The following is a 24,767-nucleotide window of genomic DNA, read 5'->3' as shown; positions in this document are numbered from 1 at the left end:
CCTCTCAAGATCAGAGATCATGACAGTTCCTGCAAACCGTTCCTCCCAAGGAGAAACAGAAATTGTCAGTGTAACCCTGTACTGAGTTCCTCTGAAGAGGCTGTTCATGTTCACAAAGTAGTTTAGCCAGTGTCTTAGCCCTCCTTCCTTGCAAGTTACGTTTTTCCTGCAGGGCCTGCTTGGCAACTTAATAGCCAGCACAGCCCCAGGCTGTATGCATGCATAGCCAACTTATGGCTATTTTCAGTTTTCTCTTCTGGAGGTTTGCAGCCTTGCTGTGTGGAGGGCTTCCAGCAAGCAGAAATAGCTGTAGCTCCATCTCAAATGCTGCTGTATGGTCTTTGTACCCTCACAGGAAAATGTCATCCAGAGAAGTACTCCCTCCGCTCCCATTGTCACAGGGTGCATCATCTCTTTCTGCCCATATGAAGGAAGGCATGAGATGTTTTCCCTGGTTGTTTTTTTCTTTGTGGTTTTTTTTTTCTTCCCGCCCCCAGTTTCAATTTTAAGTAATGGCAGCGAAATCGTTGCACAAACATCAACCTCTGTGACTAACCAGGACCCCACAGAACTCTTTATCTTGCTAATTTTCCTGACTTTTACTGCAAGAAACTTTTATAATGAACATGGAGTACGTTTATTTGTTGTTTATTCTGACTCTAATGAAGTCGAGATTTTTAGATAGACTATGTAAAGTACCCTTTTATTAACATTACATCCTGTGGTGATGGTAGATATGAGTGTTCTGTTCCCCTGACGGATGCAGAAAAATGCTTGAAGCATACACAATATTTTTTACTGGTCTTCCTTTTTCTTCTTTCTTCTCCCCCTCCCCCCCCTTCTTTTTCATTTGTAATTTAATTCTGAAACATAGGGTTAGTTAGTGGCTTAAGGAGGCTTTTTTAAAATTTTAGTTTGTGAACTGTCTGTCTGACAGACCATCTGTTTCCCACTCCTTCTTAAGAATGCTGACTTCAGATGCATCCTCTCTAGTTTCTGTGCTGGAAGACAGAGTTTTAATATTAAGAAGTGAGTTTCTAGATATGATGACCTGAAATGTCCATGTATTAAGAGTCATCAGTTTGACTAATGGCACACCATGGCTACAGATCATCCTAAGCACCTCTTCAAAGTGTCATTTTTCCAGCTCAGTTGATTTCTGACATATCTCACTTTATCAGCCATTGAAGTGGAAATTTCATCACTCTTTTATGCCTTTTGAGTTTTTCTTAGTATTTGTTTGTAATAGGTTTTATGGGTGATTAGTTGTGTGAATTGTGAGTATTTTTTGTGGACAGGAGATTTTCTTAATTTCTGCATATTGCAGTTAGGCTTTTTAATCTACTTGTTATGTCTGTCAGCTGAATTTGCTTTGTTCTTCTGCTATGAAGAGGCATGCAAGTACTATACCTAGTGCAAATTGTGGCTGATATAATATTTACGTTAGTAAACAATTACAGATTAAAAGGGAATTATGATTAAATTAAAATAATGACACTTGCGGTAATGTATCTTTTCAGCAGCACTACTTCAATGTTAGTTTCAGCAACTGTTGTCAATGCTGAGAATAGGCACCGTCTTGACTGGCAGCCCATAAAATCCTTGTTTGGCATTCCTTATAACAGTATTTTGTACTCTGTTACTGTTCTTCTGTAACAAAGAAATCTACAAGTTTTATCCTCTCACTTTCAAAACGTTTTCTATCCATCACTGTATATATTAAAATAATGACTCTTGTTATTCTCAGAACTAGTTCCATTCTTGCTTTGTATGTTTTGAGATGTCTAAAATGGATATACACATTGAAAGGGAATATAATACACACTATAGTAGATCTATAAATCGACCCAAGCAGTGACATAATCTTTTCCTATACAATTATCTCTTCAGTTTGGTAACAAACATCTTTTGTTTCTTACCTTTTTACTACTTTGTGCCTATGTAGCTTTTTAGATAAAAAAGGGCATAAAATATTGAGGTATATTCAGACTTCTTAATCAGTTACCTTGTTGTTCACTGAACCAGGTTTAATGCTGGAAGAAGGTTCTCCAAGTGAGAGATGGGCAGGGAGCACTGTGTACGTTAGGCAGTATTGCCATCCTGTTGCCAAACTGTAATAACCCTTTGGGGAACTGGGAGTTGAAGCTGCTGAATTAAATGCAATAATTTTCCATAACAGTTTAAAAGGCCTGCAAGCATGCTAAACTTGTAGCTGGGTGTTTTAGATAACACTCTGTAGCATGACCCTAAAGCCTCATTTACATCTTGGCAATTAAAATATATACTACATTTTATGTCTGTTGTACTTCTCCTATATTGCAGTGTAGGGCTTTAGTGTTGAGGCTTCTTTATTGTAAAAAAGGTAAGTAACTGGTTTTTTTTCCTTTTCACTACAGTGACTTTATTTCACATTGTAATAGGTGACTAAGAGGAACTGCTGAAAGGCTGTGCTGGGGATGGTGAGCAATTGTATTGGGCATCACTTGTCTGGTTTTGGGTTTTATTTCTCTCTCTTTTTGTTATATTCCTTTTCATTACAATTATTATTATTGTATTTTAATATTATTTTTGTTATTACTATATTATATTTTATTGTAGTTATTAAACTGTTGTTATCTCAACCCATGATGTTTACTTTTTTCTGCTTCACCTCCCCATACCACTGGGGAGGTGTGAGCAAATGGCCGCGTGGTACTTAGTTCCTGGCTGGGGTTAAAACACGACAGCTCTCTACAACACTTAGAGTAAAAGAAAGAATTTTGATAATTCACTTGTTTTAATTATTATTTGTACGTACCTTATCTGACTTGGTAATTAAATATTGTGCTAAATGTGTTAATGATGTCAGAGCTCTTCAAAGTAGCCTGGCACATAAGCAAATGAGCTCTGTGGTCCCGTGACCTGGTCATGTGTGAGAAATACTTCCCTGGTCTGCTGCTTCCCTTCTAAATTAAGTTAAAAGAAATATGTAAGTATTAGTTTAAAAATGGGCATCTCCTCTTTACGGTTTTGAACTGTTTTTAAACTTTGGCGTGGCACTGGGAAAGTGCAGTTTGACTGAGGCTGCAGACAGCTAAGCTATGTACACAAATGGGATGGCATGACTATATAAGAGCTGACATGTCAGTCTGGTGATTAGCGTACGCTCTCCTGTTTAATCCAGATACGAGCCTATAACATTCGACAGATCACTGAAGAGGTCACAGGAGATCCCAATGCTCAGTGACACAGATGAGCATCCTCAGTTTTTATATTTAGAAAAGCAGTAGACAGAAACTTGAAGTGGTGTCATGCACCAGCGAAATTTTTTTCTATTTTCTTCAGTATATGCAGGCCATTTCACGTTAGTGTTGTAATATAACATGTAACAGTATTTAGTATGGCTGTTTTGATATTCTTTTGTGAGTGGGCGAGTTAGTAGTTCAATAGCTTTGTAAATATTGCTCTGTGAAAATTCTTTCATTTAATTGGAGCGAAGCTATTCGATGGACCATAAATATTGACATATGGGCAAAAATTACTTGCAGATGAAGGCAAGTGTTTTTGTAACATGTCACAAAATGAAAATTTTAAACCAAATAAAATTAAATTTATCTGATTTGTCAAAAAAACTGTTCATGCATCAAATTAGTTGCTGTGTTCCCTTGAGTATTGTACTCATTACCACTATTTCATCTAAGCTTCTTCTAAGGCATAGTAAAAGAAAGCTAGTCAGTGCATTTGGGTAAATCCCCCTGGGATGCAACTTTTACGTTATAGGAGACAGAGGAGAAGAAAAAATGAAATATCTTCAAATTTGTGCAACAGTGGTTCATTTAAATCTGAAGATTTGAGTGGGAAAACTTGTTAATACTTTAACTACAGTGATCTTTATACAAAAGGAGCTACTACAGTGGTCTTTGTAAGAAAGGAGCTGAGCAGATGCAATAACTGACAGTTCAGGTTTTTTTCTTAAAATGTTTTTCTCAATAATTGAAAATATTTCTCTAAAGTTAAGAGTTTGTTTGTTTGGGTTTTTTAAAAAGGTGGGGGGGAATTCTTGATGGGACAAGTCAGTCCTGCACAATCTTGAGACTGTAAAACATCCCACTGCAGTAGTAAGACTTGTGGTTCTGATCTTGTAAAGCCATCTGCAAGTCTTCCTTTGTTTGACTTGTCATTGCTGGCTTACTAGTTAAACATTAACACTGCTATCTATTTCTGCATTCTGCAAATATGTTTTTGTTCTCTCTTTCTGTTTGTGTTCTGATCATGGTAGAGAACATTTATTTGTAGACAGATCTTTAAGATAGCTTTTATTCTGTCTCCTTCTTTCAGATATGTGCATTAATTCACTTATGAAATAATTTCAGAGGCATGAGCCTGAGGATGTTAAGTGTTTCCTAAAACTTGCTGAGAGATACTATTAATTTTTAAAGTTAAAGGTTACTGAAGGTAGACAGGTGTATTGTATAATGCCAGATTCAAAAAGATCAGGTTCTTAAATCTTACAGGAATTTTTTTTTTTCCCCCAAAATGCCCACAAAAAAATCCACTAGTCTTCATTATTGTGGCAGTGTAATCACTGTTAAAGTGTGTCCATAATGTGGTGCTATTAAACAGCTTGTATTTTTTTAACCTTTTCATTGTTAGCATGGAGAGGCAATAGATAACCCAGAAAACTGCCTTTTGAAGTTTTATTGAATTCATCGACTTCTGTGGGAAGCAGATCAGTACTTCTTCATGCTACAGCACAGATTAAATCTTTGAGGATTGTAGGTTGGTATAGTAACAAAGTATTGTGCAAAGAAGAGTTTGGGTTTTTTGTGGGTGGTTTTTTTGTTTGTTTTTTTTCTCTTTTTATACATTATAAAAGAGCTTGGAAACTTGGAAAAAAAATCAAAATTATTCCATCTTTGATGTGTATGTCAGTTTTCCCATGGTACAGTTTAGAGATGTTAGGAATTAGTGGCCCTTTAAAGTCATGAAACACTTAGATGAAAGGGGAGATATGCTTCCACATGAAGTCTTTACACTGTAAAAGAATACCTGTGTGTATCTGCTAACAATGATTTTTAAAATCATGATTGAGTGCAGTGTTAATAAAACACAAAGTTTATAAAATGTCTAGAATATTGTTTTTACATGGAAAGAACTTGCATTCATTAGTCAAATATTTTGAAGTCTGAGCATTTCATATAAATTAAAAAGATGTGCTACATGGGCATGCAAACATCTAAACAGTCATAAATTTAATAAACTATCCTGTTATAAAACTTAGAGGTTTTTGATCATGTACAAATAATTGAATTTCTTCTTAATCAATTAGCATTTGAAAATATAATAAATATAGAAGAGAGTTTGCTTAAATGGAAGGCTTTGTAGCTTTGTCTTTTAGTATAAATTGAGATTCACACAGGTCAAGGTGTGCAAAAGCTTTTCGGAGAATTTCAAAACAGAATGACAGAAGACCAGCTGCCATTCGCAAACTTGAATTACGATTCTGTAGTAAATTAAATACTCTCTAAAAATCTTTTCAGGACTGACAACTAATTAGTTTGAGATTAAATGTTTAAAATGAAATAGGTGAAGAGTTCTAAAACAATCTTGGTTTTGCTGAACAGAGTGCAAATGGAGTTGGCTGTTGCTTTGTGATATATGCTGTAAACTGTCATTTTAGTTCTGCGTCACAAAGGACTTGACTGATAGTACTTCATAAAATAATCAGTTGTGGTATTTAAGTACTTTAAATTGAGGGGAGCACCCAGGAGAAAGCTCTCCTTGAGATAAAGGAGAGAACCCTAATATATAAGGTGTTAAACAAGAAATACCAAGGCCTCAGTTAACAGATGCAGTTGCAAAGTATTAAAATCATCCAAACTGTTCCTTATTTAGATATTTTCTCAGCTGCTAAAGATACAAATTATATTCTTTATTTTATTTAGAACTTTAAAGAACAAAAGCAAATTTTCCAAACTATTTCTTACTCTGTCAGAAATGTAGTTATTTTGGTTAAGTGTGCAGGACCCAAGAGATGAAACTGAGAAGCCTTGTTTTGAAAACTAAGTGGAATGAACAGTAAAGAAAAATAAATAGTAGTAGAACTAAGATTCTTACTGTAATAGTCCTTAAAAACTTGAGGGAAGGGAAAACTATTTCTGACTGTTATTTACATATCAAATAGTTATTTGCTTTCTAGCACAAGTTGTATAGAATATACTGCCTTGGAGAAGTCTTCCTGCATATCATCTATAATGTTTTTGTAGCTTGCTGTGAAATTATGTGTATGTGTTCTCGATGGGAACAATTTTCTTAGAATAGAAATGACAATAAAAAGTTGTAGAAGTCTGTATATAAAAAGAGATATTAAAACCAGAAGTTTCTGACAAGCAGAAGGAAGTCAGACTTGCCATTAAAGCATACATCCCTCTCAGAAAAAGAGAAAACAACTTACCTACAGATAGACTTTAGTTGAGTAACATGTTCTTAAAGCTGAAAAGCTATGTTTTTTCCTCCCAGTTCTCAGTCTGCTTTTGATCTTCTAATCTGTTGTATAACAATGAGAAGTATTGTGTTGTCACTCACAAGAATTTCTTTGCTAATTTTTTTGATCAGAGTAGCTCGTGCATGAAACTCTGCGAAGTCTTGCAAATGTTAGAGAAGTGCATCTCACCCATTGTTGATCAAATCTTCCTTTCTCTTCCAGACAGTTAGGAAGCAATCACAGCAATTAGAGAACATTGTAACACATCAGCGGTTGTCTTTCTAATTTTGTTACAGGTGAATGTAAGCTGAATGTAGAGAAGACTTCCAAATAAGCTGGACTGATGTACACAGAGAAGGAATGAAGTATGGATGTGAAGGAACGTAGGCCTTATTGCTCCCTGACAAAGAGCAGACGGGACAAGGAACGGCGCTATACAAATTCTTCCGCAGAAAATGAGGAGTGCAGAGTGCCTACGCAGAAGTCTTACAGCTCCAGTGAAACCTTGAAAGCTTTTGATCATGACTCCTCTAGGCTGCTGTATGGAAACCGGGTAAAAGACTTGGTCCACAGAGAAGCAGATGAGTACACCAGACAAGGTAGGCAAGATGTTTTAATTCAGGGTGTATAATTCATTAATACCAAGTAACAAGGCATTCTTGCTGCGGGAAGAGTATGTTGTTATAGCAGTTTCATCAGTTTTAGTAATACTCTACACACATAATACACTTCACTTGTATCTCCCTAGATGTTTTACAAAGATTGGAAAGCATGGTGTACTATCTTTGAAATAAATAATATATGATGCATGGGAAAGTTAAGTAAATGGCCCATGTTGGGCAATGAGTCAGTGACAATATTGCAGACTCAAGTGTGAAGTATTCAGGCCTTACAGTCTAAAAACTAGGCCCCCAGCATAAATTCAACTCATTAACAGATTGCCCAAAAGTTTGCCACTCTAATATACTGTCATGGTTTAACCCCAGCCAGCAGCTAAGCACCATGCAGCTGCTCACTCACTCCCCGCCCCCCCCCCCAGTGGGATGGGGGAGAAAATCGGGAAGAGAAGTAAAACTCGTGGGTTGAGATGAGATAAGAACGGTTTAATAGGACAGAAAAGAAGAAACTAATAATGATAATTATAACACTAATAAAATGACAACAGCAATAATGAAAGGATTGGAATGTACAAATGATGTGCAGTGCAATTCCTCACCACCTGCCAATTGACACCCAGCTAGTCCCCCAGCGGCGATTCCCCCCACCCCCACTCCCCCCAGTTTATACACTAGATGTGATGTCCCATGGTATGGAATACACCTTTGGCCAGTTTGGGTCAGCTGCTCTGGCTGTGTCCTGTGCCAACTTCTTGTGCCCGTCCAGTTTTCTCGCTGGCTGGGCATGAGAAGCTGAAAAATCCTTGACTTTAGTCTAAACATTACTTAGCAACAACTGAAAACATCAGTGTTATCAACATTCTTCGCATACTGAACTCAAAACATAGCACTGTACCAGCTAGTAGGAATACAATTAACTCTATCCCAGCTGAAACCAGGACATATACCTAAAATGTAAATAGCTTCAAAATGAATAAAAATAAACACACCTGTTCCAAGAAGGCCAAGCTCTACAAACAGATTTGGGGAAACATAGTATGTGTGGATGAGCATACGAATAATGCATTCGCTCAGGGTCTTTATCTTTTAGCTCACAAGGACAGTAACAGAGCACTGTACAATGAGTAAAGTAAATTAGTTTACAGTTAATGCATTTGGGTTTGTTGGGGGATTTTTTTAGTGGATATCTATAATATCTGACTAGTGCTAACAGGTTGTTAGAGCTCACTGTTGAATTTCTGAGTCCAGGAATGGAGAGACATGAAAGCTCCAAATATCCATGTTGATGCTCAAAACCTGACTGAATGTGGTGCTGGGCAACTTGCTGTAGCTGACTGTTCTTGAGCAGAGGGTTTAGGCTAGATGATCTCGAGAGGTCTCTTTGGACCTCAGTGATTCTGGGAGATTGTACTTGGCTTCAGTTAGGGTTAAGCACTTATGCATCACTTTTGGATTCAAAACTGTAGTCTCTGGAATTGGCATTTGTACATTTCCACAACTAAATCACTTAAAATAAGGAGGAAAAAAAAAGTTATGAAATGTGTGGAGTACTGCAGCCCAGCTATCTAAAAGGATAAAGCTAGGCCAAGAGCTGTGTGAACCTATGCCTCAGTCTTCTGTATAAAGCTATCTTCTCTTTTATGAGGAAACAAGAATAGATTTAGGGGTAGAAAAAGAAACTTCCTCCTTGTGAGAAGTCTTTAGTTTTAATTTTAGAAATGTTTAAAAATATTTTCCCCATTGGTGGTTTTTCTTTGTTGCAAGTAGAATAACTTTACATTAGAATTAGAGCTGGGCAGATGGTGTTGACTTTTTTGCCTACAAATGTTTGCAAGGGAAATAAAATATTTCTCTTAGGCTTGTGTAACTGAGGCTTGCTGCTACTGTAGTCTGTCTGCTTTCTGCTGTGTATTTTTGGTTTCTGTGATGTGTTGAAACTTCAGGTCATCACTACTTTCTAGTTTTGAAGTTGTCAGTCACCTTGATGTCATTACTTTAGTGAGGTAAAATCAAGAGGAAGTTTTCTAAGACCTGCACTATAGACACTTTCTTAGTACTAGTGACAAAATTATACCAAAATAGGCACCATTTATTTAACGAATTCATAAACTATTACCCCAAATAGAGTACTGTTCTTTTTAAGCAGCAATAACAAAATGGAAGAAGTTAAGTGGTCTGGCATGTCACATATGATGGTGCACTGGGGCTTGGGGTTTTTTCCTCTTCATTTTCTTCAGAAAAGCACATAATATTTAGCTAATGCTTATTGCCCAATATGCAATAAATTACACATCTATAGGCCTAAAATGGCAGTCTGGGATGTGTAGTGTCATCTTCAGCTTTCAGTGGTCTCAGCACTGTCATCTGTGCCCATTTGATTTTCCTCATTGTCCTTTCAATTCTTTTTGTATGGCTTATTGGCTTCCTCTAATGTGTGCTGTTTTAGCACCTTTGGGGACTACCAGCAGGTTTGATAGGGTCAGGTTATAAAGGGCTTGTTTTGCAGTCTTAGATAGTGTGTTCCTTTGATTCATCTTTGACTGAGAGAATTTACTGCTTCTGGCATTGGAAGCATTTTGTGGAAAACGTGTTCAAGGTCATTCCAAACGTTTTTAAATAATATATAAAACACGCTTCCCTGTAATTATTTTTTTTCCACTCCATCTAGAAATAGAGTGCAGATATGTGGCTTTGTTGACAGTCTAATTACATTCTAACCTGCTAAATCAACAGGAAATAAATCTATAAGCAAAAAAGCTTCAATAAATACCTTTAATTGGAAATTAATTTTTAAAATTAATCATGACCAGTGTTTCACTTTTTTGCCAAGACTGTGTAAAATAACAATATCAAATTTCCAGTGTCTGCTGGAAAGCTGCTGGAGCAGTTACCTGAGTTTCTCAAGTCTCTGAAATGTGGCACAATTTTAAAATGTCAGTGTGTTTTTTATGGCTGATATTTTGTGGTAAAGCCCTTCAAAGCTTTCTGCTAATGAATCGAAACTTTTCTACCTCTTCTTCCTGACTTGTCTCAGTGTGCATCTTTGTGCTTCCTGCTTCCCAAAATCCCATGCGAGGAATTCAGAAAGGGATACTGCCGTAGGAGATAGGTGTGCCCTGTTCAGTGGTAACTTTATCCCAGGAGATCTTTGCTGGTGGAGAAGAGGTTCTCTGATTTGTCAGTTCCAGTCACAGAATCTTTTTCCTCATCTGTTGAATTTCTGTTGCTTAAGGTTAATTGCATAAATGGAAATAAGAGCCTAAAATGCATATATTTGTCATTGTAATTCTAAAACCAGCACTTAAAACATATAGTAAAATATTTGAACATGAAATCATTATGTAACTGGGATTATTTTGTTAATTTTGAAACCCATTTGAGAAGACTGGAAGAGCAGGTATGCTTGTTTAGGAAATTGTAACTTCATCTAGGCAACATGCTTTCCATTAACATCAACAAGGATACAACCTACTGTAGTCTCCTTCCGTTCTTCTCAAGCCCCTTCATCTGGTGCAAAACTGGTTTTGTTTTTAAACTTTTTAGATGAGGATTATTTGGCCTACCATTTTTAGAACTTCTAATATAGTTATTTATTTTCACTTTGTTGTTAATCCCCACATAAGATTAAAAAAAAAATTGGTAAGCCTGTGAATAATTAAACTTAGCAGCCAGCCATGTAAGTGAAGACCATGAGCTTTTTTCTTTAAAAGTATTTTTAAGCTATATACTCAATTTTATATTGCATGTTTGAGAAGATACCTAATCTCATCCTTGACAGTGGATGAAGCACCATGAAAGACTATTTACTTTCCAAGGTGTTACAATAAAATTGTTTGCTATTTATGTGTAAGGGAGGAAGACGACACCTATGTTCTTATGCTTTGAGGTATCTAACTATAATGAGCAGCCTGATTTAAATGTACAACTTCTCTAATTGAATTCAGCAACCTAAATGCTTGTATTTTGGAATATGCCCAAGTATCTTGCTGAATTCAGGATTAAAGCTGACTCTGTAGAGCTGAATTTCTCTTGTACAGAGAGAAATCCATGTGTTTACAAAATTAAACTGCTCTGTGAAGTGATACAAAGTACATAGAAGTCTGCTGTGCAGAAATATCTGAAAGTGTGATGTGACCATGGAGTGGGAAGGAAGGATTGTAGAAATATAGAAACTAAGTAGTAGTTTTTAAATTACATTTCGAAAAAATAATTGGAAGTAATAATATAACCATATTAAAATAATTTGAAGGAGATCGTGAACCAACCTGGACTCAGAAGAACTGAAAAACTTTTTATTTTAGTTAGTAAGAAAAATACAGGCAGGCAAAAACTGTACTTTATTTACCATCAGATACATGTTAAAGGGAAGAGAGGAATACGAAATACCTCTTAAGTAGTCATTGTTCCATTTCAAAGAATTTTGTTGTTGCAGGACAGTATAGTGATTCTATAGAGTGATCCATGTATCACGTCAGTGAGTTTTTGCACAGGAGCAGGAGGCTGACCCACGAGCACAGGTGGCAGGATGCACCGCAGATTTGTGCATGTTCATGTTTTCATACAAAATCATCACGGCACTGTTTGTGAACTGTGTGAATTGAAAAGCTGAGCTGCAGGACACCTTTTGCTAATAAAAGACCAGATGAGGCAGTACAGGCTTTGTTACATTTTTTCTTTTTGAAAGCTTGAGTCAACTATGGTTTAGCCTGCAGGTAAAGTTATTTGGCCCTTCTAGCTGGCAGTGAGAATGAGTTCACCGTGTTTATCAATCAGAACAATTCATTGTCAGCCAAGCCTCAACAACAATTTATTTTCATGCTACCCCTTTCAGTTTTGCAGGAGAAAGTACTTGTATGCGTGGTTTTGTACCTTTACTCTTCTGGAATACTTAAATGCCTAAAGTAGATTAAGAACCCTAATAACATCATGGAGCTGCAAAAAAGAGGGGCTGAACTTACCAAACAAGCAAAGAAAAATAACTTCTTTATTTCATAGTATGCTGGATCACTGATACCAGCTTGCTGAAAAGCGAAGCAGTGTATAGTATGTTACAGTGTGTGGATGTATCATAGCTATTGTTCAGCTGCCACTCCCGTGACAATTAGATTTAGGTGCTAGAAAAATCTCACCATCCAGTGAGAGGGACCTGAAACAGTGATGTGTATGCTTTGACAATTTTATTTTATTATTTAAGATAGTAAATACTGTCAGGGATATATTTTTAAGACTTCACAAACCTGAAACATTAGTTGCAACTTCTATCCTAACATAATATGACTCTGAAGTCTATTGCTTTTAAATACCAGCTGTTTAAAATGAGTTATTTGGATAGCAAAATGTTTAATCTTTTTAGTCACCGTGAATGTCAGCTGTAGGATTAAAGGATTTAAATGGTCATGTTTTTAAACCTAAAGCTTGAGTACTTTAAACTTACCTGTCTGAAGCAGTGGAAGGATAGATATATAAGACCATTTTTGACCTTTCACTACCTATGCCTTACAGATGAGCTGATTTTGACTATTGAGTAGGCAAGTGATTCTCAATAGAACTGAATCAGCCTGCTTTGCAGATTATTTACAAGAAGGTATGAAATAATAAGTGACTTTGTGATCTCCTGATGAGCAAATTAATCACCATTCAGTGACATGGCAAGCGCTGTCTCTCTAAATCTGAGGCAGATACTAGAATTAGTGTTTTATGTTCCTGGCTGCAGTGCAAGATGTGTCCTGATTGTCATCGTGGCAGATGCTTTTTTGTTATGCTAAAACACGGCCACCTGCAGTATCTGCCCAATTTGAGTGGGTAACTCCTGCAAGCAGCATACAGTGCCAGTATCTTCTGAATAATTTTGTGGCCTTGAGCTAAGCACATAACCTTCTGCCAGAGGTGCTTTTTTTTTCCCCTCTGTAATACAGGAATAATAACACTTACCCACCTCACAGGCGTGTTGGGAAGATTAATTAGTTTATGTTTGCAAAATGCTTTGAAGATGAAAAGCGCTGCAAGTGCTAAGTAATATTATCATCTTTCATTGCTATACTACTTACTTCTTAAAGCAACAATAAGAAGTTAATTGGTTTTCAGGTTCCAGGTGATAAGGATCTGTTGACTTTTAAAGTTATTCTATTAGCTACAGAGTGGTACTAAGAAAAATATTTCACTTTTATTTGATTAGGAGTATATTGAGCTCACGTTCAGTGATATGCGCACTTGCTCTAAGGTATTCATCTAGTTGAAATTGGCCCCTTGTGGGTCATGGTCTGTAGATGAGCTACAGATCTGGAGACAAAGGGCAATTGTGATTCTCCAGGGAAAAATCATCCTTGGTTATTGGCAGTAGACTGCTTGATCAGGCATTTCTACACAGCCTTGGTCCACAGAGTAAAAACCTTGTCTTGGACTATTCTCTTTGCAAAATAAGAGAATTAAGTTCTTGATCATAACAATTAAGGATTTATAAGGTGAGCAAGAGGCCTTCACAAGGACTTTCAGCCTCATGGAAAGGAAGATACTGTAGAGGGTCTGTAATTGCTCTCACATCTTTCTGTAGCTCATATACTGAGATGTATGTGCTGTTCCTGTTCATAATAAAAACTAAAATGAGAACTGGGGAGATAAATGGATCATATGCATGGTTATGAAAGATGACTTCAGCGTGTTAACATCTATAGAGAGAATAAAGCTAGTAAAATGTGTGGTTAGAGATGGGGTGAGGAGAGGAATGAACGAGGCTGAAGAGTCCCCTCTGTCCTATCTGTTGATTTAGTGCTTAGGGCTGAGAGTCAGGGCTATAGGCCAAGCTGTGAGTGATTGCTTATTCCATCACTGGCAAATAAATGCAGAAGGCAAAGCAGAGATGTAAAATAGGAATAATTCCTCAGAAAGTTCCTTGATACTTTCTGACATTAGTTTGTAAGATGTCACAACTTACTGGCTTGAGAGCCAGTACTCAGCATTACTGAGCTTATTAAAGCTGAAAGAGGAAATGGCAGAGCCAAGGGAACACATTTGCCTCAAGTTTTGTGTTTCTACTTTTTTGCTTTGCAGTGCCATAAATACGTCTGAGTTGTAAATCCTTTCTTGTCTTCAGCATAATGGACATTTTGCTAGAAAATCTAAATTTAAAGGCAATGCTATGCTACACTTATTATGGGGGTTTACAGAATGGAAACCCATTTGGGAGTGTGTGACGGGAAGTGTGAGTGAAAGGGGGATTAAAAGAGGTTTTCATTTCTGCAGAAATCCTTGGGTCTGTATTCTCTGTTGTTTCTTGTACTTACTTACAGAGATGGTCTGAGCGCCTCATTCTGTCCATGCATTGCAGAGCTGATTCCTATGCATGTGGGATACTTGTTTATGAAATCCTACAAATAGAAATATATGAGCTTCTCAGAATAAGCGTGTTGGGTTTTTTCTTATACCAGTTCAGAGCCTGTTGAACTAGTCAAGTTTTCTACCATGCTGTGAGACGTATCCGTCTGTGGGTCTATCCATTCACTTGTGGTGGCAGACATGCCTTTTCCTTGTGGAAAGGCAGAAGTAACGGTAGAGTTTTCTCTCCTCCCCATATGGAGGAATAGCAGTGAGCCTGAGCTATATTTTGTGTGCTTCTCTTCATGCTGCCTCCTTCCTCCTCACCTTCTTTCCCTATTTCAGGCTCTATGTCATGTCATTAGCATTGTACTGACCTTAATGTGGCAGTTCATACCTGTCAGATCTGTGGTTGTAGGCTCTTTGCAGACTGGATATCCATCATTTCTACATTGCTTACCCTTGGGTCATATTTTCTTCACATCTATCAAATTTAGGCTTTATTTGTATTTTGTAATAAATGGATGCTGAGATGTTGATGATTTGGTCCCAGGATCCAAAGATGAAGATAGAGGCCTAAAATGCCTATACTGTCATTCTGGTCATGATCAAGACTTTGTGTTCCTTGCTACTCATGAAGTTGTATTTCTTTTTTAAATCCACAGAATCCTTTTTTTTTCTTTTTTCTTCTTTTTTTTTTTTTCCTTGCAGCCTATGATCTGGACAGCTGTGTTAGCTTCTCTTAATTTAGTTTGTATGTTACATAATCATAGTCATAAAACCAGACTTTTATATAAAATCCCCAAATTTGGAACCATAATGTTTGAATTATTAAATCATTTACTGGAACATGATTGCTGATGCTGTAGCTTGAAGCTTTGAATTGTGCAATTGTGAAATTATCTTCAGCTGACTTTAATCTTACTCTGGTAACTTCAGAAGGACTTGATGAACAGTCTATTATCCTTATACTGGATTAAGAAGTGCTTCTTATGTTCTAGTCTGTGGATTAGTACTGAGGATCCCCTGCCACCCTCAAGCCTAACAGGGAATAAAATTACAAGTCTCCAATACTGCACAGAAGAGTCTGCATGTTTGAATGATAATTTGGAAAACCAGTGGCAGGAAGATGCTGTGTTTCATTCGCACTGATTCTGCTCTGTTTCTTAAAATAAAAACTTTCCCAGCCTAGCATTTCAGTCAATGTCTCCTTGCGATTCTATAATTTAATGCTAGTAAAAATACATGGCTGGTTTAACTATCAGGTTTGAAATACTTGTATTTCCCACAAAGAAAATAAGTGTGGGGTTTTGTTTTTTGTTTTGTTTTGTTTTATAGAATTGACTCAGGTTTTGAGTCTTACATAAAGCTCTTCTAGCAAGAGTGGCAGAGTAAGTGCAGCTCAGAGAACTCACAGTATCTGCTGCTAACTCTTTTAGAAGTCACTGAGACCATGACTTAGCTCCCCATATGGATTTGAAAGCCCATCAGGAATGGGAGATCTGTGTGGTTAATGTTTGCTCAAAATAACAAGCACTTCAAAATTACATGCACATTTGCTAAGATTTAATATAATTTAATGCTGTTTGTTATTATGTAGTTTACTGGATATATTGGAGAAGCAACTGTCTCTCATATGAATGGTATGGCTCCACTCTAAATCAGATAATGACAAGAAAAGGAGGTTAAGATGGAAAAGTGCATAGAGCGGAAAGGTCAAGAAAGAGAGATTAAGAGGTGACAAGGAAGAAGGTTGTGATGAGTGAAGAGAAGAACATAGGAATTAAAAACAGGAGGAAAATGTGATACAGTGTGTTAGGATGGTTTAAATTTCACAGATAATTTTCACAAAAACAAAAGAGAAAATCAGGCTGAAGTAATAACAAAATACGACGCTAAATCAGAAAAAATGTTAACATAGGCAAAGCTCATTACTTGTCAGTCTTCACTGCGATTTCTTGCATCCTAGTGAAGAGAACTCTGCAAGTACAGCTTTGAAAACTCCTTTTTAGTGAATATATTGTGAAGTTTGTGTGACAGAATGGATGGTATCACATCTATTAGTCATTCTCTTGTGTAATTGTATTCTACCCAGCTAACATTCTGACTTCTGGAGACAGCATTTGTACACTTCTTATCAGAGTTTTATGGAGCATCCACGGCATCTATTTGCTATTTTCTTTTTTTAAAAAATCTTTGTCCTTTCATTTCCAGCAAATTTGTTACCCTACTGTACATTAAATTTCACTTCTGTCCTTCCTCTCAAGACCTTTCCTTACAAAGGACCGTCTTTGTAAGTGTGCCGCATTGTATTTGCCCCAGTAAATAGAAAAAAATATTTCATTTACAAAGAAGTTACATATTTTTCCTTAAGAAACCAGCTAGAATTGACACTTGAAAGTAGATGTTGTTTAAGATCCCATAGGATTGCGTGGAATTCTTGCTAAACCAGTGCAGCTCTACTTTGATCATCTGGAAAGATGACATCTACCCCATGTTCTCAGTGGTCCTGTAGTGATTAGCTAGTGCTCTGAGAACAGAAGGGACAGTTTTGCTGCCTATTGTTATATACAAAGAAGCTCCTCTTTCCATCTTTGACTAGCACATAATTGAAGTCTATTTTTCAGGACTTACTGGAGTGAACAGGCCAGCCAATTTGCTGTTAACAGAGCTATTCCTTCGTAGTTGTCGTGTACGAGTTAGGAAGGCAAGGTACTGTTGAATCAGGTCAATAGTCTTGAGCTCTTGGTTGTACAGAAGTGATGAAGCATTTCAAAGATGTGGTGCAGCTGTGTGCTGGCTTCCACTCTGTGGAAAGTGTTCAGAGGTATTGAGAATGATCTCCAGGTAAGGAGCTTCAAATAGGAAAAACATGCCACTATATAGTGTCTAAACATGGATACAAAAGGAATTTAAGTACTTTTCCCATATAGCAGAAAACCGCATGGTCCTTGCAGTAGCACTTTGACATCAGTGCTGCTTATACAATAAGCTTATATGATAAGCATTGTATTGTGAGGTAATGTTTGTATGCAGTAGTCTGCAGACAGAAAATGAAAACCTGAGAAAAATATTTTTCCTAATTTGCTTTCTAAATAAATGAGACTTCTTTTAATTAAAAAAAAATAAATCAGGATTAAGTAGGGAATTGAGGAAATGTAAGGGAGAAGATTGGTTCTCCTAAGGACCATGATCATAGTTTTGCATCTGTATAGCTTTAGTTGCTTCACAATTTTTCTAAGTTTAGTATAAGTATTTTCACCATGCGTTATCATAGAGTGATTATAGGGAAAATGCGCTTGATTTTTGAATGGCACGAAGGTGTTACAGGCACATAGGCAGCAAAGAAGAAAAGATTAGAAAGGAACTGACAAGTAATGAAGGATTCAGAGACAGCAGACATGGCGTGAAACTTCCTCAGAAACATAAGCAAGAGACAAACTAAACAGAATTTTGAGTATGGGCTTGGATGGGTTTGGAACCTCTGCCTCTTTGGTACTATGTCTATCCTGTTACGACAAAACCAAAGTCAGCAAAGGCACTCAAACTATAATTCCTCTGGTTTAAAAGGTAGGGGTGTGGGTGTATTTTTATGCTAACTAGGCAGATGCTTTGCAGGCTTTTCAGATTATTTTTTTCTTTCCCTCTTTTCCAAAATAGTCTATTGTTGCTGAAACCTGACTTGTCGACTTATCAGTGGTTAATGAATTACTAAGGACAGTGCTGATGTATGGAGATGCTGACAAATTCTCTGTTGGATATTTTTTTGTTCATATCTTCTGTTTGTTTCTTTCCCCTTTTCATGGTTTTTAAGAGAATCTCTCTGTGTATATATTTAGTATAGATCCAACTTAGAGCAGGGACTGACAACTGAAGAACCATGGGGGCTTTTCTTTTGATTAGTAGTCGTCTTCAAAAACCCATTTCCACAGATAACATTTCCAACTTGAAGCTTCAATTATTATGGATGTCTGAATAACCTCCCCAATTTAGGCCAGGGAAACAAATGTGGCACAAATGCAGCAGGTTTTCATTTAAATCCAGCTGTTAACTTCTGACTTTCTAAAATAATACATAATTTCTGCATGTTTCAAACTTGCTTATATGCAGTATTTGATTAAACTAAAAAAAGTTATTTACATTTCTAGACAACATAATCTGTGTGATTCTGGCAGAGAAATATATATGTACACACACACTCTTTAAAAAAATTACATATATTAAGACATATATATTAAAATTATGTTGGTATACTTTTTCGTATTTATTTAACTAACGTAGTTAAGGAGGTACACCAATCGTATGTGGATCATTGCTTACACAGAAAGCGGTTGCAACATAACAGGTGGATGTGTGTGGTTGCTGTTGGCAAATGCTGCATTTTTAACAGTGATTGCTGCCCTAGCTCCTGAAGGTTATTTTAGAGTTATTACATTAATTTTGTTCTTGTCTGCACAAATGGAGGATGTCAGCAGTCCTTACACTACCCATAAATTGATATTCCTAGCCAAGAGAAATGCAGTATCTAATGGTAGAGTGGTAGTAAACAGCATTATTTTCTGTTTTTAAAACCGAACTTCATGCTACATCATCCCAAATGATCCAAAACCCCCAAAGGTGTCTCCAGAACAAGTGTCCTTGAAACATTGTGTCTAATTTTTTTCTATTTTATACTTCATACTTTTTTTAAAGGAAAACAAAAAAAACCCACAAGGCATTATGCCTATCTGTTCATTCTGTATCTACATTTTCTTCTTAGGAATTAGTTCATTACACTCTCAAAGTTGTTTTTAAGTCTTTATGAACTGTTGAGGCACTTATTGTCAGTGGGAGAAATTGCCAATGTACATATAGTGTAAGAAACAGATGATTAAATCCCTCACATTGAATTCATTCTGGAAAGGTTAATTAGAAACTCTAAGAACACAAGGATGAGAACATCCTCTCTTCATACTCTTTTTTCCACTGAGCTCCTACAACCTCCTTTTCGATTTTTATTTTGTAGTATTGTTCATTATCAGGTAAAAGTCTGCTGCCCACTAGGTCTGCATCCCAGCCATGTTCAGCTTCCCCTGGATCCTGGAAGACTTCCTGTTTTCATTGTTCAGGAATCTTAAGATGTAAAATTTTTGTATCACATATGTATGATTTCCTTTGGGATACAAATTCCTACAGAAATACATAGTTTTCCATGTCAACTTTTTGGTTTGGGTTTTGTGGGTTTTGGTTTGGTTGGGGTGGTTTTAGTGGTTTTGTTTGTTTGTTTGTTTGTTGTTTGTTTGTTTGTTTGTTTTTTCATTTGTGTAGGCAACTTACATGGAGTACAATCCTCTTAGTAAAGCTCTTAGGAAAGCTTTAATTCAGAAGATTATTTAGCCTGATGTTTCTAAAGCTGTTACAACATTTCTGGGCTATGCTGTAAAACTTCTCAGTGTGGTGAAAACTCTAATATATTGAATGTGATGGGAAAGCAATACACAAACCTGCCTCCCTTTTCTGTTTTGGCGCTGTGACGTGCCATTTTGGTTTTCTTACCATTCATAAGAGGGGAAAAAGGCAGAAAATATATTACATGGAGGTAGGCTGTTATAAACTTAGAGTAAAAAACAAAAAAACATTAATAGATGGTAGGTGGTATGCTGTGCCTGAGACCAAGTCTTCTAGAAAGTGATCATGGAGGATGTTATTATGTAATGCCTGAAGTAGCTTCTCTTAAAAATAATAGTTTGCTTAAGAGGAGGGAAAAAAAAAGGGAGGGGGGGGAGAAATAGTTTCTTCAAATTGATGTGTCTGCACAGATGTCTCCCTGAGTGATTCTCTGAGTGCAAAGAAGTCCTTTTAGCAGTGGGGGGAGCACAGGGCTGTGTGGTGCAGGCTGGCTGAGGAGCTGCAGGTTGCGAAGCTTTTCTGCTGCAGCTAGTCTAATTGTGGCTCAAAAGGCATCATCTGTGCCTGTCCACATCCTTCCTCATCTCCAGATCTCAGTACCATGAGATTATGGGGACCATAGGCATAACACCTTGTAGCATTGAAGTCAACAGCAGTTTTGTTACTGACTCAAGTAACCTTGTCTTCTGTCAAAAATACCTTTTTCCTTTCTATTTTGCTTCCCAAACCCCTGTTCTTAGAACCAATAAGATGCTGCATGTGCAACTGTGTATACACCTTAGCTACTTAATAATGTACCGAACACGTAAAAACAGTGTTCTAGACTGTCACCTTTAACATAGATTTACCAAAATGCAAAATAATAAATATTTTAGACACTTTACTACTTTCAGCTCTGACTCTTTTACCACTGGGCGGTTTGTTTGGCCTGTTTGCTTCTCTGATTATATTCAACTCTCATAAAACCTGAGAATTCACATGTCATTTTTTAAAGCAGTTATGCCAAGATACTATCAGTGTGCATGGTAATCCCCTGTTCTTATACCCTTCACACTGTTCAGACATAGTCATAGATGTGCTTAGTCCTTTCGTATTTACCTCCCCAGCTGTATTTTCATTCAAATATTTATTCACAGCTGCATAATAAATACAGTTTGATTTGTACCTAATTGCAGTAACTGATTTTCATTATTTATGAAAGTCATTGTCAGAATTCATTTCTGGTTCTGACTGCGAAGAAACTTATAATGACAACTTCATATGACCACAGCAATAAAATAATTAACTGGCTCACTTAAAACAAGTTTATGGCCAGGGCATTAACTCTTAATTTTTCAGGAATTATTTACACTTCTGTTTTCACACTACTGCAATTCTATTAGTTTCTGATTGATAGGATTCTGTTCTTGTTATATTACAAGCTTTAGTTATCTTACATATTCTTATGTTAAATGACTAATTTTGGAGAAATTAGGATGCCTTTCAGATTCAAAAATCAAATGCATGTTTTAATTTGTTCCCAGAGAAATGAAATAACTGTGGGCTAGGGTGGAAAAGCATTATGGGTATAGGCATGCAAATGAGCTTGCCAAGTGTCTATGTATCATAAAATGTCTTAAATCTATGGACATAAAAGTGGGATGAAGACACAGCCATTAAAAAGGCAGTCATTTTTGAGTGTCGCATAATTTAGACACTTTAAGTTATTGAAGTGTCATGAGTTTATTGCACCTAATTTATTAATACAATCATTTGGGATTCACTTATGTCTCTTGCTCTGCTCCAAAACAGAGGCTGAAAGTCTGTTTAAAATGCACAGACTCTGCTTCAGCAGTAAAAGCCTAAAATATTTCTCAAAGTACGGAGACACGAAAAATAACAACTTTACTGTAGTCCTTGCAGGTAACTGGTGGCTGTGTTCCTATTTGTTTATATTTGTGTATTGAAGTAGGGCAGAGAGATCCAATAAAGACCAAGTGAGTTTGGTTCCCACTTAGTTTTTCCATTGCCATATTAGGTGACATCTGTATGGGGAAAATAGCCTGTTGCTTTGGCCTCTAACCAAGACAAAAAAAAATAAAAAAATAAAAAAAAGAAAAAGGTAATACTAACAAATACCTTGTTACTGCTTTCATGCTTTAAAAAAGGGGGGGGGGGGAGAGAAAAAAAAAAAAGAAAAAAGTTTGTCATTTATTTTTAATCCTTTCATGGGCTGAATTGGCTTTTCTTAGTTTGCAGATTCTGTTATGTTTCTTTCCTACCCAGGAGCAGTTTTGATGCGTTTAAGCAGTTGACGAAACAGTGCTAAGGTGTAGTATGAATGAGAAGGGGCACCACAGAGAGCTGGAGACAAAAGAATCCACTTGATTGTAATACATGCAGAGTTTTGACAAAATACCTTGTGTGATACCTGAGACAGTTATACACATGAAGACTTTTTACTTTTAGGTTCTTTAAAAAAAAATTCTCACCATTTGTTATCTTTTTTTCCCCTAATCAGGACAGAATTTTACCCTAAGGCAGTTAGGAGTTTGTGAACCAGCAACTCGTCGAGGACTGGCGTTTTGTGCGGAAATGGGGCTCCCCCACAGAGGTTACTCTATCAGTGCAGGGTCAGATGCTGATACTGAAAATGAAGGAGTGATGTCTCCAGAGCATGCCATGAGACTTTGGGGCAGGGGGGTCAAATCAGGGCGCAGTTCCTGTCTGTCGAGCCGTTCCAACTCAGCCCTCACTCTGACTGATACCGAACATGAAAACAAGTCCGACAGTGAAAATGGTAAGTTCTTATGCATATGCCCATATATAAATCAATGTTTTATTTGCTGTTTTGATTGACACTTGATAATTTTAAATCATTAGAGGAATGCTCTTGAATTATTTACACACACACACACACCCCCTTACCAGAAAAGTCAGTATTCAGTATCAGTCTAACTAATGCAAGCTCTAATGCAAGCTTTGGGTGTGAGGTTTTAGCTGTAATTTTGGAAGAGTTTAATCATAAAAAAGATTAGTTCTGTTTTATCTCAGGCCATGTCACCTGTCACCCTTTGTGGGACAGCTAAGTAAGTAGTGGTAAAGTTGATCCCCAAGGCCAGCTTGCAATCAAAGGTTTCATTGTAAACTCTTCTTTAAGACATCTTGGAGAAGCTGCAGAATCTTTGAATGGATGAATGAATGCAAAGAATAGCTTATTAACAGGGCTCATGTGATTGGAAAACAAATTTGATTGTGCTTTAAACTTCCTAGTTGATGAAAGGAATTGGAATTGTGGAGAAGAGGGACGTGTGGCCTTTGATGTGCCTGGGGGACTGGATTACTGTGCAATTAAAATCTGCCAAAAAAATATCTAAACATCAGCTTTGTAGGATGTGGGGTATGACCATTGTATATTAAGGCTTAGTGTTTAAATGAAAAGAGGTTAATACAATTGACTGATTTAAAGCTTTTCAAAATTTTCTTACCTCCACTTGAAGTTATGAACAGAACCTAATGTGGTGTTAAATGCTAAATGCACAAATCTTAGAAAACATTTTTATCTTTAACTTCTTTTTTATTTGCAGAAGATTTACTAGAATTAAAATGATTGTTCTATTAACTTCATGACTTTCTATATGACAAATTCAAAAGAGGAATAAAGAAAAATGAGTAAAAATGAAAATTAGTGATGGCTATTGCCTGCATGTCTACACGTCATTTTATTAATTTATTAAACCTGTCTGCTCAACTGTACAAAAGTCAGAGCAATTTTATTTCTATCCTCTGGCAATAGTTGTAACACATTGTGTGAAACAGCAATATAGGTGTGTACGTATGGTAATCCTTTTAAAAAAAGAAAAGCACTTTTACTTTAAACTACAAGCAGTAGTGTTTAGTCCTACCTATTTATTATTTTAACTTCAGTTTGAGAAGACAAAATGAAAGATATATTTTGGCATTATTCACACTTGTCTTTCCTCTGGTGGCTGGTTCTAACTGAAGATGACTGTGCAAGAGGGCTGTCTCCGATGTGATGCTCCTTTTTGTGTTGGACTTAATGCCATGTGGTACCTGAGGAGAGAGCACTCAGTGTTTGCAGGTGGCTTGTCTCATGGTTGGAAAACTTGTTTTCAGTTGGAGGCAAATTTTGAAAGAGGAGGACAGGAGTACTTCCCTACGTCCTTTTGGCAGTGGAGTTTCTGTTAGATGACTCTTGATATTTCAGCTGGAAAGCAATCTAGAATAAATTGCTGAGCAGCCCTGTGATTTTCCTTCTGAAAGGTCTATGCTGAAACAAATTCTCTTGAGTTTTGTGTAAAACCCTAGGTTAATGATCTTGAAAATACATTTTTATATATACATGTACGCACACACACAATTCCCTTAGAGAGTCATATCTTTACATTACCAAAGAGGTGACTGCTTCAGAAATACAATAGGTTTGGTGTACTTTTTTAATAATCTTTATATTTAGCAATTTTTAAAAAAGCAAAATGCCTGATTACAATATACCAAAACTTCCTCCATGAGCTTAAAGTTAGAGTTTTATTTTATTTTTTCATGTGTGAGAAGACTGTGACTATGTTAGAAAAGACATTATTCTGCACTGGTTAAAATTATGCAAGGAACATCTGATGTTTGGTACAACTTCAAAGAAGAGTTTAGTCACTAAAAAGGATTACAGTTGATTTATTTATTGATAGGGAGGCCAGCAGTCCAACTTAAGAAGGTACTGGGACTGCTGTGAGGCTAATGAAATTTTGATGGCTTGAGAGTCCCCTAGGGTTATGAAACATACATAACTCAGACCATGTCATGGGTCACCATTTCAGTGGAGATGTTACAGAAGTGGTGAAAAGCTTAATCTTCTTTGTTTTTTTTCCTCTGAATTTTTGTTTCTGCTGAACATGGAAGATTTGGCTGAGAAACTATTTTATACACGTAGTTGGAACTCAGTATGTTAAATGCTCACAGTAGAATAGAAATTATAATTTAAAGCCAGGGAA

At 36.7% G+C, this 24,767-nt stretch overlaps 1 protein-coding gene across 1 annotated transcript in view; it reads left to right on the top strand.

The window, feature by feature from the left end:
* The window catches only part of TENM3 (teneurin transmembrane protein 3), a 340,888-nt gene that overhangs the window by 10,470 nt on the left and 305,651 nt on the right, over positions 1-24,767 (top strand). The window contains exons 2-3 of the mRNA XM_075028086.1: positions 6,760-7,062; positions 22,280-22,558. Of these exons, the coding sequence (XP_074884187.1) occupies positions 6,831-7,062; positions 22,280-22,558 (511 nt within the window). The 5' untranslated portion in view covers positions 6,760-6,830. The remainder of the gene's footprint in view (positions 1-6,759; positions 7,063-22,279; positions 22,559-24,767) is intronic.

Source organism: Buteo buteo, chromosome 1 (assembly GCF_964188355.1).
Source record: "Buteo buteo chromosome 1, bButBut1.hap1.1, whole genome shotgun sequence".
Classification (NCBI taxonomy): domain Eukaryota; kingdom Metazoa; phylum Chordata; class Aves; order Accipitriformes; family Accipitridae; genus Buteo; species Buteo buteo.
The sequence above is the reverse complement of the archived record's forward strand: the minus strand, read 5'-3'. Positions and strand labels throughout refer to the sequence as shown.